General features: G+C 35.4%; 5 protein-coding genes and 1 non-coding gene across 9 annotated transcripts; 5 read left to right on the forward strand and 1 right to left on the reverse strand.

Annotated features, from left to right (window-relative positions):
• Nucleotides 1–87: 87 nt before the first annotated feature.
• LOC110631362 (pentatricopeptide repeat-containing protein At5g27110) lies at nucleotides 88–2,787 on the forward strand. Its single transcript, XM_021779204.2, has one exon. The coding sequence runs from the start codon at nucleotides 396–398 to the stop codon at nucleotides 2,514–2,516; it is 2,121 nt and encodes a 706-aa protein (XP_021634896.1). The 5' UTR covers nucleotides 88–395; the 3' UTR covers nucleotides 2,517–2,787.
• A 169-nt stretch (nucleotides 2,788–2,956) lies between these two features.
• On the forward strand, nucleotides 2,957–3,028 carry TRNAE-UUC. The gene has a single exon. It is a non-coding gene; the product is annotated as a tRNA-Glu (tRNA).
• Nucleotides 3,029–3,219: 191 nt separating this feature from the next.
• Nucleotides 3,220–7,012, forward strand: LOC110599684 (reactive oxygen species modulator 1). The gene is made up of 3 exons (XM_021736248.2): nucleotides 3,220–3,405; nucleotides 4,864–4,901; nucleotides 6,658–7,012. The coding sequence occupies exons 1-3, from the start codon at nucleotides 3,333–3,335 to the stop codon at nucleotides 6,769–6,771; spliced, it is 225 nt and encodes a 74-aa protein (XP_021591940.1). The 5' UTR covers nucleotides 3,220–3,332; the 3' UTR covers nucleotides 6,772–7,012.
• Nucleotides 7,013–7,517: 505 nt separating this feature from the next.
• On the reverse strand, nucleotides 7,518–12,980 carry LOC110599756. 3 transcript variants are annotated; one of them, XM_043960051.1, is made up of 4 exons: nucleotides 11,094–12,979; nucleotides 10,087–10,977; nucleotides 9,143–9,511; nucleotides 7,518–9,063 (listed from the first exon to the last, which is right to left on the reverse strand). In XM_043960051.1, the coding sequence occupies exons 2-4, from the start codon at nucleotides 10,934–10,936 to the stop codon at nucleotides 7,763–7,765; spliced, it is 2,520 nt and encodes an 839-aa protein (XP_043815986.1). In that variant the 5' UTR covers nucleotides 10,937–10,977; nucleotides 11,094–12,979; the 3' UTR covers nucleotides 7,518–7,762. The 3 variants fall into 3 exon arrangements, with proteins under 3 accessions (XP_043815986.1, XP_021592115.1, XP_021592047.1); XM_021736423.2 differs by having other exon boundaries at nucleotides 12,103–12,978; XM_021736355.2 differs by having other exon boundaries at nucleotides 10,087–12,980.
• Nucleotides 12,981–14,413: 1,433 nt separating this feature from the next.
• On the forward strand, nucleotides 14,414–16,157 carry LOC110616896 (cytochrome P450 94A1). The gene has a single exon (XM_021759418.2). It carries the CDS (start codon nucleotides 14,523–14,525, stop codon nucleotides 16,074–16,076), a length of 1,554 nt encoding a protein of 517 aa, XP_021615110.1. The 5' UTR covers nucleotides 14,414–14,522; the 3' UTR covers nucleotides 16,077–16,157.
• Nucleotides 16,158–16,683: 526 nt separating this feature from the next.
• Nucleotides 16,684–19,607, forward strand: LOC110617334 (30S ribosomal protein S17). 2 transcript variants are annotated; one of them, XM_021760064.2, is made up of 3 exons: nucleotides 16,684–16,987; nucleotides 18,464–18,568; nucleotides 19,339–19,607. In XM_021760064.2, exons 1-3 carry the CDS (start codon nucleotides 16,826–16,828, stop codon nucleotides 19,396–19,398), a joined length of 327 nt encoding a protein of 108 aa, XP_021615756.1. In that variant the 5' UTR covers nucleotides 16,684–16,825; the 3' UTR covers nucleotides 19,399–19,607. The 2 variants fall into 2 exon arrangements, with proteins under 2 accessions (XP_021615756.1, XP_043816012.1); XM_043960077.1 differs by having other exon boundaries at nucleotides 16,713–16,987; nucleotides 18,464–18,645.
• The last annotated feature ends 749 nt before the right edge of the window (nucleotides 19,608–20,356 follow it).

Here is a 20,356-nt window from a genome sequence, read left to right on the forward strand (position 1 = left end):
TCCTAATAGGATTTGGGCGGATCGGGTACCCGTGAAAACCCGCCCGCTTGCCATCCCTAGTGGTAAGTTAAAAGTTTAGAGTATTATTATTATTATTATTATATCATCCATTTGATAAACTTAAATTTGAATCCCACATCTTAATTACCTACTAATTAAAAGTGTTTAATTCATCAATATACATATAAATAAGCATCCAGTTATTAGTTTAGTGGATGATTTCTCCATTCATAGACCGTAGTATACGCAATGCCCACGAGATGAAGAATTCAAATTCCTGGCCTCCAATCGCAAATCATGCATACAATTAACAGCTATAACATCTCCATTGTGACCAAAACTTTCTTTCCTGACTATGCCAATTTTGTTTATAATTTCTGCCAACCAACTCTTGCATGGACTTCGCAAAGCTACTGTCTATCTTAAGAAAATGCATGACTACCAAGTCAATACGGCAAGGCAAACTCATCCACCAAAAAATGGTCACTTTAGGCCTACAAGACAACATTGCCTTGTGCAAGAACCTTATCAACCTCTACTTCTCTTGCCAATACTATGACCTCGCTAAGCTTATTTTCCAAAGGGTTGAGAACCCATTAGACATCTCCTTGTGGAATTGCCTTTTGGCTGCTTACACCAAGAATCATATGTACATGGAAGCGCTTGAACTTTTTGATAGGTTATTGCGATATCCTTTCGTGAAACCTGATAGTTTTACCTACCCAAGTTTGCTAAAGGCTTGTGGTGGGTTAGGTGAAGCTAGTTATGGGAGAGAGATTCATGCGCATTTGATAAAATCTGGTTATGTGTTTGATATTGTTGTTGGGAGCTCTCTGGTGGGGTTGTATGCGAAGTGCAACTTGTTTTCGTGTGCTATACAGTTGTTTGACGAAATGCCTGAAAGAGATGTGGCGAGTTGGAATACTGTTATTTCTTGTTTTTACCAATGTGGCAATGCTAAGAAAGCGTTGGAACTGTTTGGGAAAATGAGGGATTCTGGGTTTGAGCCGAACTCAGTGACATTGACGACTGTCATCTCATCATGTGCAAGGCTGTTGGACTTAGAAAGAGGTAAAGAGATTCATAGGGTAATTATAAAAAGTGGGATGGTATTGGATGGTTTTGTTAGTTCTGCTCTTATAGACATGTATGGAAAATGTGGCTGCTTAGATATAGCTAAAGACATTTTTGAGCAGACGCCAAAAAAGCCTCTGGTTGCTTGGAATTGCATGATTGCAGGATACAGTTCGGTTGGTGATAGCAAAAGATGCATTGAACTTCTTAAGAGAATGAATCTTGAAGGAATTAAACCAACTCTAACCACTTTAAGTAGTATCTTAATGGCATGTTCAAGAGCAGCCCAACTTCGTCATGGAAGATTCATGCATGGATATGTGATTAGAAACAGTATTAAGGCTGATATTTTTGTTATCAGTGGATTAATTGATCTATACTTCAAATGTGGAAGAGTCCACTCCGCTGAAACTGTCTTTGAAATGCTGCCGAAGGAAAATGTAGTTTGTTGGAATGTTATGATTTCTGGATATCTGACTGTGGGCAATTATTTTGAGGCACTTCACATGTATGATGAAATGAATGTGGCCGGTGTAAAACCAGATGCTGTAACGTTCTCTAGTCTCTTATCAGCTTGTTCACAACTAGCAGCCTTAGAAAAGGGTAAAGAGATACATAATTGTGTCTCCGAGAGGGGATTAGAGACTAATGAAGTTGTCATGGGGGCTCTCCTTGACATGTATGCTAAATGTGGTGCTGTAGATGAAGCCCGTATCGTTTTTAACAAGTTGCCAGAGAGGGATGTTGTATCATGGACTTCAATGATTACTGCCTATGGATCTAATGGCCAAGCTTTAGAAGCTCTGAGGCTTTTTGGTGAAATGCAGCAGTCTAATGCAAAACCAGATGCAGTCACTTTCCTTGAAGTTTTGTCAGCTTGCAGCCATGCAGGATTGGTTGATAAGGGCTATTATTATTTCAATCAGATGACCATCAAGTTTGGAATTAATCCAAGAATTGAGCACTGCTCTTGCTTGATTGATCTTCTTGGGCGTGCTGGAAGATTGCGTGAAGCTTATAGCATTCTCCATAGCAATAGAGAAATTACAGAAGATGTTGGATTGTTAAGCACACTATTTTCTGCGTGCCATTTGCATAAAGATTTAGAATTGGGGGAGGAAATTGCAAAGTTGCTTATTAAGAAAGATCCTGATGATCCATCAACTTATGTTACTTTATCAAATATGTATGCGTCTGTGAAGAAGTGGGATAAGGTGCGCACAGTGAGATTAAAGATGAAAGAGTTAGGACTGAAGAAGAATCCAGGGTGTAGCTGGATTGAGATAGACAAGAGAATCCAATCTTTCTTTGTCAAAGATCAGTCACACCCAGAAGCAGAGGCAATACATGAGTGTCTTACAATTCTTACCAGTCACATGGAAAAGGATGAGATTTTGCCTCTTAACATAGAAGAATCTACTAGTTTCCAATTGGAAGGATAATCTGTTCAATGAGACCTGACGTTTGCCAGGAATTGAATGTGAAAGAGCAGAGGTGGTGTCCTCTTCCAAAGCTTATACAAGTCACATGGGAAAGGATAAAAAGACGGCCATAAAGGATAACATGCAGCCCTCTCTGAAAAAAACACACAATGGATAGGCGAATTGGGAAAGTATATTTTTCAAGGGTACATAAGATATATACCAAAAATTGGATAAAAATTTCTGGCTCCAACAAAAATGCCATAAGAAAGAATGTTGGAGGTTGTTGTAATGGTTGAGATTTTTTTTTTAAGCAGGAAAATCAATTAAATATTGGTATTTACTGACTAATGCTAGGTATCATTTCCTATCCAAGGGAAGAGGGAGTAAGAGTTAAAAGTCGCACATGAAATTTATAATAAATTATAAAAAAATTAAGACCTAGGCAGTTCTCCAACAACTCCGTTGTCGTCCAGCGGTTAGGATATCTGGCTTTCACCCAGGAGACCCGGGTTCGATTCCCGGCAACGGAAATGATTTTTGCTTTTTGCATTTCTTGCCCTACTAATTTTTAATTTTATTTTTCCAATTGAAAAAATTTATTAAAAATCTAAAATTAAAATAATTCTTTTAAGTCTAAAATTAAAGACTTAAAAGAAGTTAGCAATGTCCAATCTTAAAAAATTGCATTTGCATTTATTTACAGTTAAAATATAAAAAACAGACGGAGTGAAATCTTAAGACCAAATTTTACTTCTGTCCCATAAAACTGCGAAACCGCAAAAAACCTAGAGAGTTAGATATCAATCAACAAGTACAGATTTTCATATTATCGGAATGGCGAGGGATAGTTGCCTGGCTCGAGTGACCGCCGGCGTGGCCGTTGGAGGTGCTGTTGGTGGCGCTGTCGGTATCTCTCTTAACCCTAAACCATCTCAACAACTTCTCCATTTGGACTGTCGTTTTTCTTTTCTCTCCTCTTTCATTGAATCTTCTTGTTCTGATTTTGTTCCATATTGCTTTTCTTGGTTGGGGGGTTACATGGCCAATAGTACTCTTGATTAAGTGAATTGGTTTATGGCATAACTAGAAATTCTTCTTGTTATTAAAAATTATTTTCAGGAATCAGGATTCCCATTTGTACTGTGTCTTGATTTTGGAAGGAGTTTAGAGAACTACTTATTGAGTGCGGGCACATGATTTAATTCCAGGATTCCAACTACCACAATGTTTTTTGGAGTTAGGTTTTACAAAGGAAAAAAAAAAAAATCATATTCGGAGCCGTAAAGGTAGGAGCGTATTATCTCATTGGAAAAAAGAAGTCTATTCTTCTGTGGTATACTTGATTTTGGAAGATGTGTTGATCAGCGTTGTTATAAGTTGGTATTCCATAGTTTTTTACTTGCAAAGTCCTTGCAATTGCTCTTGGAACTATGAGATTGAGAACAGTGGAAATATTAGAGTTGATAAAATTTTCGAGAGTATGATACCCCCTTCATATTGCAGAGCTGGAACTTAAACTACTAGAGTCTTAATTTATAGTATGTTAAATGATGTTAGTGTCCATAGTGATTGGATCATGCCACAAGGTAATGGCTAGTTGGAAATAATGGGTTGTTATTAAAGTTAGTGATTGAATCTATTATGTGTTGTCATTTGGTCACTGTGTGGATATGAGGCCCTTCTTTTGATTGTAATGATTATAATAAGTAAAAATCTTGGATTCTAAGTATTTATATTTGATTTAGATGAGAGTAAATATAAAAATTCACTTTGCCAAAGAAAAGACAAAAGAAGTTCATGATGTAAAATAGATTCTGAAGTTTTGCAGCAAACTCAAGCCAGCCTGTGATGGATTGATTGATATTTATTTACCTCTTTTTTGGATGTAAAGCATGCTCATGTTTCTCATGGTTTCTGATACATGATGCATTCCTCATGTTCTGTCATGTGTCTACTTTAGTGAAACTTTTTGACTTGTCATGTGATACTGATGAGTGAAATATGCTACTCTTTTTTGTTTCTTTTTTTTTTTTTTTGGAGAAGTAGAAATATGCTACTTAATATACTGCTTTGAGGAACAAAGGTGTTTTTGAAATAGCAAAATGCATTTCTTAATTCTGATTGTGGAGTTCGCACATTGATCGTGCAATAAAGCCATATTTAACATCCTGTTCCATATTGCTAAAATATACGCTCATGTATCTTGCATGATGGTTAATGGATCTTGATCTTGTTTGGTATTTAACATTTTCACATCATATAATTGTAACTTCAATGGATATCCATTTATGACATTGTAACACATTATTAAGTGTAGCTATTTGTGCTTAATGATTATATTTCTAATGTTGTGTTTTCTTTCTAGGGGCTGTATATGGGACATATGAGGCAATCAGGTATAAGGTATAATATCTGACTAATACTAACATTCACACATTAGATTCTTGAGACAACATATGTTTGTTCTTCATCTGACATGCTTCATTAACAAACTGAAAATTTATGTTTTATGCTTTTCTTTTTTGCATAGTGGGTATAGTTCAATATGCTTTGTATATAACTCCGTGTGTGTTTTAATTACATAAGAATTTCAATAAAGGCATATTGTGCATGAGGCAAAAACAAAAAACTTCTAGCTATTCCAAAAGTTAAGCATGGTAATCAAAGTATCTGGAAAAACAGGTAAAATGTATTTATTTTGTTTCCTCCAAATTAACTAAATCTTTGTTTGAGGGATCAAGGGAGGATTTTCCCCCTTTTTTTCTGTTCATACCTCTCTAAGCCCATAATTCCTTCTACCACAGATAATCCCACCATTGAATGTGTTAGCCTTGTAGTTTTCATCTAAAAACCTGTTTAGCCCACCACCTCATCTTAGCAGTTTGAACTTGGGACTGCTAGGTTGTCCCATTAGGATAGATTTCCCCACCTTATTCAGGTTCCAAAAAAGATATATTTACGTGTACCTTCACATGGTACCAAAGCTGAACAGTTTACTTTTATGATAATATCGTTATGCTGAAGGCTAACTTTGTGATATTCATACAAATTACATGTATATTTTTTAATTGATGTCGTGAAATTAAAAGTTTTTACATTTCAAATGGGGACTAAAATGTGTTTTTCTTTTTTTGGGAGGGGAGAGTGGACTCTCATTCCAAAATTGGAGGATCCTTTAATTCATCTTTGAATAAATAATTAAAGGATCCTATACGAATAATGAGTTCAAGCTTATGCAACTTGACAACTGTCTAAATGCTGACTAACATGCTTTTGCTCAAAACCCAATTTTTGAAGCACACAAATGTCTTGACCTATTTAATGCAGCAGCACACAGATTTGTGCACCACATGAAATTCTAGCAGATGGATTTGCATTAATATTTTTATTATATTCAAGCATCAAGAAGAAACTTCCAATTTGGTGTTAAGATGGATCCAATTTGTGCTCAGACATGGTATTGTTTCCCATGGTTTCATACCAAAGTCAAAGCAATTGCAAGGTTTTGTGCGCATAAAGTGGGCTATGCTTGTAAATATTTTTCTGTTACTGAAGCACGTTTCCAGTCTAGGCTATGTTGGATAAGTGATACTGAATTTAATGCTGGGTCAAATGGAACCTGGAAACATGCTTATTGCCTCCTGAAGTTTCATATTCCTCAAATCAGGTGTTGCAAAGGTGTTACAATAGCATTGCTAGGATGCTCTATTCTGCTATGCTACAAGCATATATTCTTTTACGAGTTTCTTGCCCAAACGTAAAACAACAGCAATAATAATTATTGGCTGCTGTATTCTGTTTGCTGTTGGATTGAAAATTTATTCAGCTCTGAGACGCTAAGGATGCTGTAGTTAAAAAGATATTTGGGTTCTCCTAGCCAAACAGCGCTAGCTATTTGCTAAAGCCATGTAGAGATGAAGTTTTCAATAGATCAAGGTCATTGACCTCCTGTCTTCATGACAAGTTCCTTTGGCCTTTATTTTCCTGTTTGCTGACCATAAAGTTTACCAATAATTTTCTTTTTCAATTGAAATGACCAGCTGCTGTTATATCTTTTAGTTCTTCGTCCTCCTTTATTGTCTTTATTATTAATGTTTTTGTGATCGTAATCATCTTGTATCCAATGTGATGTGAGTGTAAATATATCATCAAAATGCAGGTGCCAGGACTTTTGAAGATCAGGCATATTGGACAAACAACACTAGGCAGTGCTGCCATTTTTGGTCTTTTCTTGGGTGCTGGGAGCTTGATACACTGCGGGAAGTCATATTGAGCGATATTTGGTGCTTCAGCCAAATAAATTCTTTGTTTTGGAGGATCTGCTTCGCTTGCCTTGAACAGCACAGATACAACTTGCCATAACTAGTTTGTTCAAAAGCAAAAATTTCACTTTTGTTGGTGATCTCAGAAACAGTTGAAAGACAATTAGCCTTCTTGCTTCTGATATTTATTGATAATGTGGCTTTGACAATTCTCTGAATTTTTATGTGATTGTCAGTTCATTTTTCTTCTTATTTGAGCAGTCTCACTCGGTCGGCACTCATCCCCCCCCCCCCCCCCTTCTCGTTTTCAGGGTGAAATGAGGGGTCAATGGTCATCGGTGTAAATTTTTTATTCATGGATAATATATGTAGAAAAACCTGGATTGAATTTATAGTCGACTCAGCTTCAAATCAATTTCATAATTTGGTTTAAACTGAGTAATGTCCTGGCCTTCTGAATCCATGTCCCCCTAATTTGTGGTGAAATTCGATTTCTAATCTGCTCAGGCTAATCTGTAATGTGATTTACGACACACTGAAAAGATGGAGATACCGAAGATCACAAAAAGAAACAAAATAAAACCGAAAAAAACCCTAACTCTGCCCAGTTAAATTAAAAAAAGTGCGACAGCAAACCTGCCATGAGAGCAAAATAGGAAAAAAAATGGTTGTGATTACAAGATGTTCAAAACAAGCAAATATTGCAGGTTGAAACCCTTATATCAAGGCAGGTGTCCAATTATTTGAACAAACGATATTTGATCATATACAAAGGTTGATGAATATTTCCAATATTCATTCATGTATTTCTATAAAAATTGCTTCAAGCTTCACACTAAATGTAATTTATGTACGATTAGGACGGATTATCCTCTCCTGACTCTTGTAAAGCGAGGAGTCTTTGTGCACTGAGGACATCCTTTATGATTTACAATCATATATAGAAAACAGGACAATGTTGTAAAGATGTTGCTGTTGTTTACTTTCTTCTTCCTTTCTACCTCACACACAACAAAACATTTGCTTCACCTGCTTCAAGCCTGACAAAACATCACCTATCTGAGGATTATTTCTTTCCCTTTCAACTCCACAGCCAAGACCAATGCACCATTTTGCAATTTCACCCAACTTTGCTAGACCCATGATCCTACTTTGTTCATCAGGAATACCCAATCGTCGATCAAAGTGCTCATGGTTGCCAACAAACTCATTTACCTCTTCAAGGCTCCTGAAATTTTTGTAGGCATTTCTATCATCTAGGTTCTGTCCTCTTAAAAGCTCAACCAAAACTATTCCAAAACTCCAAATATCTTCTGCCATTTCAGACAAGTCTCCAGGATTCATCCTGTTGTTGCTGCAATAATCTGCCTTGCTGAAACCAGCTAATTTTGCATTGCTTAATTCATCAAGGAGAATATTCTCAGATGCTATATTGCCATGATAAATAGGTGGTTTCAGATACATGTGAAGCATTTGGATTGCAGAGCAGATCTGTAATGCTATAGCTAATCTCTTCTCCCAGTCTAGTCTTTCTCCTCTTTCCATCAAGTTCATCCTCAAATTGCCCCCACTCATGAATTCAAACGCCAAGTAATGTCTTTGGAGTCCATCGTGTGCATATCCAACTAAAGATATGATATTTGGGTGGGAAGAGGATTTACTCAATATCTCCCTCTCTAAGTCAACTGGAGAAGCTGTACCTTTAGGAGCTTTGACTGCTATACACTTCCCATCCGTCAAAACTGCTCTGTAAACAACTGCAGAAGGCCCCTCCCCAATTAGGTTTTCATCTCTGATCGTTTCTAGTCTCATTAGCATCAGGCTCTCATCTGAATCCATTGCATAACTGCACCTGCTTCTATTTTTGCGCAAGGCGAAGGCTATGAAAGCAAGAGAAATGCTTACTCCAACAGCTGAAACAACAATGATGATGACAAGGAATGTTTTGCTATTGCGACTCACAGGAGATGCAATGAAATAATTAGCTGACCAACCTTGCCCTTTTTCTGTCTGAGTAGCAAATGCAATCCTAACTTCACCAGTCAAGTTCAAATGCGGGAGACCAGACCCAGAATAATAGCCAGAGAAGTTAGCTACCTGCTGCTTTGCGCCATTATATATGGCAAGAAAATCAAAGTCTTCTGAGATGTTGATATGGGTGAAACTTAATGATACAAGAGTTCCTGGTTTCCCATGGAGAATCCATAGGCAACTCAGTCCTTCTATGTAAGAAAAGCCGATCAGTGGTGGGTAGCCTATGATACCATCATGGTTATATACATCTTCCTTCCCATTGCAGAATCCTGCAAGCTTCCTGAGTTATGTTAAAACTTACACTTGAAAAGTTAGCATAGATATGAAGCTAAATTTGATTTGCCTCACCTGCAGAATAACTGAGTTCCCATCCTCTGGACTCAAAGGAAACATGATCTCCACTTGTAAACTTTATAGTAGCTTTTGAGCCCATTACCTTGAATTTCCTGTTAGAATTTTTTTCCAGCAACTGAAGGACGTTGCATTGTGCTAGACTTGAGTTAGATGGGCAAATTTGGAGTGTATCATCTCCATTTGCCGTCAGTGAGAGGTAGTTCATGGTGAAACTGATAAACTTTGCTGCTGGATAGCTGACACTCCACTGACACATCTGGTTAGGAGGGTATGGCTGCAATCCATCTGTGTGATTGACTGCAAGCCCTCTATTTAGATATCCCTTGGGCTGTTTAAGAACAATCACATTGAAATTACAGGTTTCTGTAAAGAAAAGGAAAAATGATCAATAAACAGTATCCTTGGAAGTACAAGTCAATGGAGAGACTGCAAAGATGACAAACCTCGGGTGATAGAACACAGAAAAAGCAATGATTAAGAACTGAGAAAGTTTCGAAGTAGTTACATGATCAGTCACCTATATTTCATTATGCAATTGTAAGGTGGTCTTTTTGGGATGGATAGTTATGAAGATTAAAATCAGTAAACTCCAATGCACAGGATTGTAACAAGGGAGAACAAACAAGTTGTTGAAACTGCTGAAGCAAAATCTCCCTAGAAATAGATTCTTAAGAATGTTAAAGAAGCATTAACTTTCCCTTGCTCACCATTGAAACAGAGGGACACAACCAATGAAGGATGCAAGAACCAAGAAATGAATCAGTAAAAAATTAACAAATTTCAGTAATTTCAGCTGTGAATGCATAACAAAGGAGTCAGGAACCCTATTTAATCACAACTCTCTGAATGCTATAGATGCAAGGATTGATCATGTCGTAGTCATAGTATTGCAAACTGCTACCCTTTATCCTTTCCTATATTTCTGTAATTTGTATTACCTGATACCTTCAAGGCACAGTTCTGGATTTTCTGGTCCCATATGTATTGAACAATGTATCTGTAACCATTCAAACCAACAGCATTAAAACTCACTTTTCTTTCTCCATCTCTAAATAGTGGAGGACCTTCTGGTCGTCGTTGAATTGTAGATGCACAAAAACTGCCTACTGTCATTCCACTTCCATCATTAGCAATCCACCCTCTTCCATCACGATTGGTAACCCCCTCCGTGATCTTGGACAGAATGTAACCCACCAAGCTATCTATCTTCTCATCACCATTTGGTGGGCCTAAATAGGATTTCCCTTGCAAAAATCTTGAACATTGATCAGAATTAGCATCTTTCTGTGGAGCTCTTGCCCATCCCAGAGTTACATTCGCCCCTGCAAAGGCCTCGACCTGAAGATCCCCACTACAAGAGACCATCAATTCTGTCTGCTCCTTTCTATCTAAGAAGATAACTGTATGAGAAAACACAACATGAAAAATACTGTTCTCGTTCACTTCAAAAGCTTCATTACAGGTTAAGTTCCCTCGAAATGCATCGATCAAAGTCTTGTTAAACACTGAATGTCCAATGTCAATCACTTGGTCTCGAGTCATGTTGAGTTCAGAGCCTGTGTAGAAGCATTCAGATCCGACATCCACTCTGTCAGACACTGGGTCGTTTGAGCTGTCTGTATACTGTCTAACAATATTCCACCAGTCTCCCAACGTGGGCACTTCAGAATTCTTACCAAGATATCGAGATGGAGTTAAAGAATTTATGGCATTTCTAATAGCTTCTTTACCAGATTCTTGCCAACCAGTGCCAAACCATAGAAGGGATACTCTGACTGGTCGTGTCATAATTTTCCCTCCATTGTAAGAGAGACCAAAAGAACTGTCATCTGAAGGTAAACAAGGAAATTGATGTATAAATAGCGATAAAAGAGCAGTTAGAAGAAAACCCCTCATTTGTAATTTCCAGGGAAATTTAATAAATGCTAATCAACTTGATATTAACCTGAAGGCAGAGACACCTATCATATGGTAACGGTTAGTACAGAATCATCATATTAAACCTGAGAGGACTTCCTGCCGGCAGATATAGGAAAGAAAATTTGCCGTCCCTAAGCTCAAAGTAAAACAAGAACAATAATAGAGTAAAGAAAGGGAGCAACTATGAGGGTGGCCGACCCTGAAAGAAACAGTTTTAGTAAACTAATAGACAGCAAAGGTGGACAAAAAGGAAAGACATGCAAGAAAGTTTTCCAGGAAAAAGGAATTCCACAAACGGACATTTTTACCATTCAGAATTGTCCTTTTCTTCCCCTTAAAGTATGTATTTCACTATTTAAGTGTACTGCAGTGGCCCCTTCATGGCTATCTGCCTAGCAGAAAGGCGTTGGTCAAGCTCAGACATCTTTACAAGTGTACTCGTCCTCACAAAACGCCTTATGTATAAAATGAGTACTTACCGCTTTCCTAAAATTTTGATTTTTAAGTGGTAATAGAATATGAATATGAGATTTAGCCTTAAGCATATAGTTTGGCTCCATAAATATAAACAACCAACCAAATGCCATACATAATCATGAAGGGCAGAAACCCTATAACACTTAAAATCGGAGATGGTTTGAGAGAAAAGGATGAGAAGAACATCAATTTTTCCAGTTCAAGTTCAATGAAGAAAGAGGAAGGAATTTCAACTTTGTGCAACGCCCAAAATCGTAATGGCTGACCAATTGGCTCTGGTCATACTTCAGAGGCATTATCAACTTGAAGCTCAATTATAGCAAATGTAAATTATAATCAAGAATCTTGAAGATCATAAGAGATGAGGATAAATTTTTTAAAAAATTTGTTTCATTTTTGTAAAAAGCTACCAGGAAATGATATGAAACAAAAAGAGTGATTCATAACCGTCCGTTTGTCTGTTCCTTAGCATAAGCCGGCAGGCGACAAGGAGGATCCAACAGTATTTTCAGAAGTTGGAAAATAGCCAATGAGACTGTAAATTAAAATCCAATCACCTCATAGCGTTAATATCTCCGTTTATTCTTTATTGGTCGCACCATCAACGATCGGTCAGATGCTCGCCGTAAACCTACACTCTCTAGAAGCGACGGTTTCTTCATCACCAATTTCAATCCTGCGGTTGGATACCCCTGCAACTCTATTTGATGAAAAAGGAGAACAATCGTTGAGGAAATATCAGTAATTTCAGTTTTCGGTGTGTAAATCCTTGGAGTCCGCAAGAGCAGCAAAATCCTTGCTGTTGAGTTGATTGCCTGAAAGAAATTTAGTTTCAAATCTTTCAAATTTGCCTTGGCGATCTGAAGCCGGCAAGAATACTCACAGCTTCTTTCCGGGGTTTTACCATGGTTAGCATCTACATGCCATTGTTACCGAGATTTTTTTGCTTTTTTATTAATTTGATGATCAAAATCGTCAACAATTTGTGGCTAAGCTTGTTGATTCAGGAAATGATCGGTTGATGAGTTGGTGAGCATTTTTAATGGGATTATTTATTAGAGACAAATGCAGTGTATGCATACCATAGGTTGTCAACTGATCATTGCAGGTTATCAGCAGTGTCAAGTAGAGTCACTGAAACTACTGGAGATTGAATTTTGTGTCAGGCGGATGAGAGAGGAATTTCATTTTGTAAGAAGATTTGGAGGGATTTTTAGACTAGTGCAAGATTTGGTTTCATGTTCCTGTGTTTCGAGACATATGGAAGGATTTGGCGCTGATCTTCAAATATTCTTTATCAGGTCCAGAATCTTCGGGGTTTGTACATGTTACCCTCCCTGCAAACCTTTTTCTTTTAGCAAGTGAATCATATAATATCATATGGCATTAAGTAAATGTACACTTTAATTCTCTTTTTTTTTTTCAAATAACAAATTTAAATAATCTTTTTCTTCATTTTATTATACTCGAGACACTGCTAAAATATCAGATATTTTATTTCTTTAGTTACCTCTTTTTACTCTAAAATATTAATCTAAAATAATATCATATAATTTTTTAAATAAAAAGATTTTTTTCTAATATGCACAAAGATAGCATTTATCATGGTTTAGATGGCAAAATACAATGTAGATCCATGTAGAATCCAAATAACACACAAATAGTCTAATTTAAAATATTACAGTCCAACTCAATAAATTGAATCCAAAAGAACATCAGCCTGTGAACCACAGAACTAAAAGACTCTGAAAAAAAAAGAGCACCGCAAGACCCAAGCACGTGAAACAGTGTATCCGCCGAGAAAAGAAACGGAAACCCGCAACCCACATTCAAATCACATATTAACAAAGTTCTCGCCGTGTAAACTCAGATCTATGACAAAACAAGGAGATAAAGAAAAATACAACTAAATCACCGATACAGACGTGGAGAAATCATCACCAGAAAAGCCAACCACAAAATAAAAAGGCAAACCAATAAATTTTTCCTCAACGAAGCAAGAGAGGAAAGAATAAAGATACTCGATTAAATAAACAGAAAAAAATTGAACTGTCAGACCATCCAATGACCTACTTACAGCCTTCTACTCCCTTCGTCTTCGCTTTTCTTCTCTCATTCTTCTTTTTCTTTTGGCCTATTGACATAAAAACACCTCAATTTTAAGTTTTTTTTTATATTTCTTAAATTTTTAATTTTAGATCAAAATACTTTGATTTTTAAATTTATTGCAATTATAATAAATTTTAAATTTAATTTTAATTAAAAATAAAATTTAATATATGACTGTCTGTATTATTCTATTTTATTTTATTTTTATCTAAAATCTATATAGGTGAGAATGACTATGTTTTAGGAAATACGGTCACGGTGAAAAGGTAAAGAAACATAGGGAATGAGAGAGGTTTTTGAATATGAGGTCAAGGTTTTTAATTTGGATGTTATTTCTAATTTTAATTCTTTAAATTAAAGATTTCAGCTAATTAGAAATTTGATTGTAATTAAATATAAATTAAATTAAAATTAAATAGGTAATTATATAAATTTTAGATAAAAATAAATTAAAATAAAATAATATCATATGGTTGTCATATATTAAATTTCATTTGCGGTTAAATTAAATTAAAATTTTATTATAATTATAATAAATTTAAAAATTAAAATTTTTTAATTTTATCTATGAATTTAAAAAAAAAAACATAAAATTGAAGTTTTTTTTTTAGTTTACAGGCTTTTTCTTTTCTTGTCTTACTTTTTATTATTATTTCTGGTGTAATACAAAGAGAAAATATTGATAAATTTTTTGATGTTACTGAAAAGCATTGAAGTTTAACAGGTGTAAATCTCAGTTAATTTATTTTCTAAAAGTCAAGAATTCATAAGAAGCAGACAAAATAGCAAGCATATCCTGATTTCAAAAGTATTGGATATGCACAAAAGCGAGCTGTACAAAATTTGATCTGTAAAAACGATATTGGAAATGGATTTCATCACCCTCCTCCTCTCCTTGGTCCCAGTCCTCATCTTCATCTGCTGTTTCTTCATCTCCTCCTCTCCTTCTCATCCTCCATGTCCAGAATCATACCCGATAATCGGCAACCTCCCAGGTTTCCTCCGCAACCGCAACCGCTTCCACGACTGGGTCACAGACATGCTCTGCCAGACCCCGTCATCAACCCTTCAAATCAACTCTTTATTCTCCCGTGGAATCTGCACTGCAAATCCTGTCCACGTAGAGCACCTCCTTGTCACCAACTTCTCCAACTACGTCAAGGGCTCTCGCTTTCTTAACGTCCTCTATGAACTCCTTGGCCATGGGATCTTCAACGTTGATGGTCGTCTCTGGACCTTGCAACGCAAGGTTGCTAGCCATGAGTTCAACACCAAATCTCTCAAACACTTTATATCAGATGTTGTCAAATCTGAAATAGCCAAAACCCTCTTGCCTAATCTTTCTAAGGCATGTGATGAGAATTCAGTATTTGATCTTCAAGAAGTGTTGGGGAAGTTCACTTTCAGTACCATTTCCAAAGTTGCATTTGGTATAGACCTCCAATCCGTGTCAAATTTACCTTTTGCTGAAGCTTTTGATGATGCTGTAGAGATATGCTTTTCAAGATTCTTGTCTCCCTTTCCACCAATTTGGAAGCTCAAAAGATTATTCAATATTGGATCTGAGAAGCGATTCAAAGAAGCCATTGAAACGATCAATGAGTTTGCTATGGAGATTATGAAGTCTAAGCATCAAGAAGAGAGTAGCGGTGAAAGGGTAGCCAAGAATCAAGATTTGTTATCAAGATTCATGTTCCTGAGCTCCAATCTGGAATTTCAAGATCAAGAACACAAGACCAAGTTCTTGAGAGACATAATCATAAGCTTTGTGCTCGCTGGCAAGGACACAACTTCAACGGCCTTGACATGGTTTTTCTGGTTACTTGCCGGCGACCCTCGATGCGCACGCTTGATCTATCAAGAATTATCGGAAGTGGCAACTCAGCTGGATGCGGAGGCGGTGCCTGCGGCGAGGACTTTTAGCTACGATGAGTTGAAGAAGCTTCATTATTTGCATGCAGCTCTATCGGAGTCGATGAGGTTGTTTCCACCAGTGGCCATCAATTCAAGACTGACGGTAAGTGATGATGTTTTGCCTGATGGGACCCCTGTGAAGAAAGGTTGGTTCGCTGATTATTCTGCTTATGCAATGGGTAGAATGGAGAGGGTGTGGGGCCAGGATTGCAGAGAGTTCAAGCCCGAGAGGTGGTTGGACAGAGATGGAAAATATCGGTCGTTTGATCAATTTCGATTCCCTGTGTTTCATTGTGGGCCAAGGACGTGTTTGGGGAAGGACTTGGCTTATATACAGATGAAGGCAATAGCAGCGGCTGTGATGTATGAGTTTGAAATCGTGGCTGCTGACGGGGGTGCGACTTCAGAGAGGATGATGAATCCGCCTTATATCGTAGCATTGCTTCTTAAAATGACAGGGGGCTTCCCTGTTAGGCTAAAGAGAAGAGAAAAACCGAAATATATATAATCAAGAATTGATTCGCTGGATTAACTTTTTTCTTAGCTTAATATAAAAATTAAGGAAAATTATTATATAATTTTTATAGTATGTAAAAATTTATTAATTTTTTTATTTTAAAAAATATATTAAAATATTTTTAATATTTTAAAAAATTTATTAATTAATTATTTAATTAATTTTATTCAATAAATATTATAAATAAATTTAAAATGTCTTTAAAATATTAAATGGCGTGAGTAATTAATAGACTTTTAAAAAATATAAGAGATTAATTAATAAATTTTTTAAAATTATAAAAATTAAATAATAAAATATTTAATGATTAAAATTAATAAAAATATTAATTAATAGATTTTTTAAAATATTTAATATTTTAATAATTAAAATTTTAAAAAGTTAAAATATTTTAATAATTTTTTAAAATTAATAATTAACTAATTCAATGGCAATTGTGGAGTGGAATTTATATGTAAAATCCCCAAATTAATACAGGTTAATTGCACTAATCCTACATGTTTGTTTTATTATCTAATCCTTGTTGAAGCCCTAACGAGTAACGAGGAGCGTGAGGGCGAGGCCCAAGATCCCTGCATTGCCCACTGGCTTCTCCAGCGGTCCAGCCTTTTTGCTTGGTGTTCTGGTATCAAAACGGTGCATTTTCACTCAAAGTTCAGGAAGTTTTAGGCTTTTGCCTTTTCCCTAGTGTGAGCCCCTGAAACTATAGGATTTTGGTTTGGATTTTGAAGTAGGGGAGGATGAAGTCGGTGGTGGGGATGGTGGTGTCTAATAAGATGCAGAAGTCCGTGGTGGTGGCCGTCGACAGGCTCTTCCACAACAAGCTCTACAACCGTTACGTCAAGCGCACCTCCAAGTTCATGGCCCACGACGAGCATGACCTTTGTAACATTGGCGATCGAGTCAGTATCTCTCTCTTTCTCTCTCTCTTCTCTGTCTCCACACAAATTCGCGTATATAGTTTTTTCCAGTCTATTTGTAGTGGGCATTTGTTCTGTGTCTTTCTATGGAAATTTTAGACGCCTTTGCCATATTCTTTTCAATTCTGTTTCAAAGTTTTATAGTTATCACAAAATCAGTCATCTTTCCATTGCCTAGAACTATATTTTGTCGAGCGTTGTTGCAGTAAGTTTCTTAGGTAGTTGCGGAGAGGCCATGGTAAACAAAGCGAAGCGAAGATTAAGAGGGAGTTTTGTTTGATATGATGAAATTAGAATGCTTTGATCTGCCTGAATTTCTTATATATATATATATGTATTTTTTTGGGGGTTAATTGCCGGAACTACCTTATGTATAGATTTAGAATTCACTTTGCAGAAAATTGGTTTTCTTTTTGTTGGTTATTCAAACCAACTGTTAGTAGGTAATAATGCTATCTGGTTTTAACCTTCCCTTTTCTCATGTATTGAAGGAAAGAAAAGAGTGCGCTTATAACCTTTAAATCTCCTTTTAACACAGTGCATTTCCACTTCAGTTGTCCTCTCTCAAACTTAAAACCGTATCGTCAAGTAAAACCTTGGAAATCTGTAGGGAAGAAAGACAACAGGAGAAGAAGTACCCAACTGAACAGCCGACTCTATTTTGGCTGATACTTCTGTTTGCTGTTTTTAGTCATTATTCCTTGAAATTCTTACATACTGTACTACTTGTGATTAAAATTCTAACCCCATTTACCTTATGGTAGCTGGACAGTAGCTAACAAAGTTGAAGCATATACAAACAAATGGAAGTACTCCGGTTTGTGATTCCATATGCGCCCTAATAGCTAGGATGGTGAAACATTATCTCAACTAATCAGGATACATGGTCCTAATCTAATCACATAAAACGATATGGTTTAGAAATGCTATGCAGTTCCCATCGTTTTTTATTGTTAGAGCCCTATCACATTTATTTTCTATCAATGGAATAGTAGTGAAAAGGCACTTGTAATGTGGGAGGAGCTGTAAAGGCACAAAGGTTTGAGATAAACTGCCAACAACTTTTAAATCATATAGAAGTAATAGCGCTTCATTTCGTGTGGCCTTCTTGTTCTGCCATGCCTTGTGCTGGTTTAAATGCCTTACTTCTATGTAATTGCTGTGATTATAATGTTGTCTACCTTTTAGCATTATGAACAAAGGGACTGTGATGAAACTTTAGTAATGCTTCATATGATTGTAGAGTAAACGGTGGAAAGCAGAAATGCATTTGTTTTCAACCCCCTCTTTGTCGTCTCCGGCTCGCCCTTTATTTTCTTCTTGTCTGCTGTCTGTAATAAAATGAGCAATTCCAACTTCATATTTACTTTTATTGTTATCTTTTTAAATTAAGTGCTAGCCTTTAATATTTGGATAATGACTATGAATATCTTTCCTGGAAATGTCATATGATATCAGGTTAGATTGGATCCTTCTAGGCCCTTAAGCAAGCGGAAGCATTGGGTTGTTGCTGAAATTTTGAAGAAAGCACGTATTTATGTGCCACCATCAGCTGATAGCTCTGTGAGTTTAGATGGCAAAACTGAAGCACAAACTTCTACAGCCTCTTGAGCTTAGATCAAAATCAATGTACCTTCTGGGTTTGTTTTTTCAATTTCATCTAGCTTTATTTTGGAAACGATGAATTGTGAGAATGTGTACGCTCGTGGTCGTAGGTTTCACAATGTTGAAAGTTGTAAACTAAATGTATAACCTATATTATTTTGTGGGCTTTTTCATATTTTATCTCATGCGTCTTTTTCTAGTCTTATTTAAATAATAAGGAAAATTTTGGGAAAATATGGTAACAGCATCTGGTACGTTCACCATCTTACTGTGATTCGTGTTGGCTAGCTTGGTTGTGCTTCCTGTTTCATAAATAAAGTGATTTAGCTGTTCAGCATTATATCTTTGGATCCAATGATATATTAGTATGTGGAGTTTGAGATGTCTTACCATATTGCATTTTGATTTTTGTTTTACGATACTACTTTTATTATTAGTAGTAGTATTATTATTAATTTTTCATTATCTTCTTTTATATTCAAATATATTTTAATATTTTGGGTAGAACCTTATGCCATTTGCAATCATGGGTGGCATGTAACAAGTTTCAGGTCTTCTCAACTGATGTGATATGGTTTGTGCCCTTATGCTGCTAGATTAGAATCGTAGTAGCATATAGTAGAAAATGGCACATACCCAAGTGGAGGTGTAGAAAATGGCACATACCCAAGTGGAGGTGTCGAAAATGAAAATGTTAGCTGATATTATATTTTATTTATTTATGACAGGTGATATATAATTCATTGAAGAGATCTAACTCAGCTCCCAAAAAGAGTTGCTTTGAATGAGGCATTCAAGATGGTTGTTTGTTTACCAATTCAGTATGCTATTCTGTTTAAACAATAGCTAGAACTTTCGTGTTCTGTCTCTCCTCTCCCTTGTCCCAATAGCACAAGTATTCCCAAGTTCTCTTAAAATTGTATTTTTAGAATAATCAACGTAATTCTGCAAATTTAATCACTTGTTGCGACTTAAATTAAAAGTCGTTGAATTAGTAGTTTTGCCATTGCATTTACGAATTATTTATTATTTTATTTTAATAAGATAATTAGAATATATTTTATTATATTTTATATTTTCAAATTTTTAGTTGGTAATTATTTAACTGTATATTAATATGTATTTTTTAAAAATCCAATTCGCCTTTCTTTATAGTTTTAAGAAATTTTAATTTAAAAAATGGTTTTTAGAGATTCACAATCTGAAGAGTATATATAAAATTGTAGGTTTAAGAATAGAACTTTACATAAATATTATATTCTATATCAGATAATATTTTAGTAATTAAAATTTGAAAACTTTTAAACATAGTTACTAGACACATTATTGTAAAATCAATTTGAAGGCTATATGTTTATATCAATTTTCTTATTAATTTTATTTAGCTTTTTATGATACAAATCTTTTTTTCTTTTTCTTTTTTTGGCATTTATCGATTTAATAAATATAAAAATAGTTAAAGTTGAATCTTTTAATTTTACTTGTTATAAAAAAATATGTTCTCCTTTTATTTTTTTTAGTTTATTTTAAATAAAAATAAAAATAATAAAAAATTACTATTTAATTTGTATATTATGAAAATTTTAATTAATTTTTCAATTTTAAAAAATATATTAAATATTTTTAATATTTTAAAATGTTTCTATGTCAAAAAAAATATTTTAAAATATTTATTATTTAGTTTCTCTTAATTTTACAGTTAATTATTTTATTATTTAATTCTTATAATTTTTAAGAATTTATTAT

Source organism: Manihot esculenta, chromosome 1, assembly GCF_001659605.2.
Source record: "Manihot esculenta cultivar AM560-2 chromosome 1, M.esculenta_v8, whole genome shotgun sequence".
Lineage (NCBI taxonomy): Eukaryota > Viridiplantae > Streptophyta > Magnoliopsida > Malpighiales > Euphorbiaceae > Manihot > Manihot esculenta.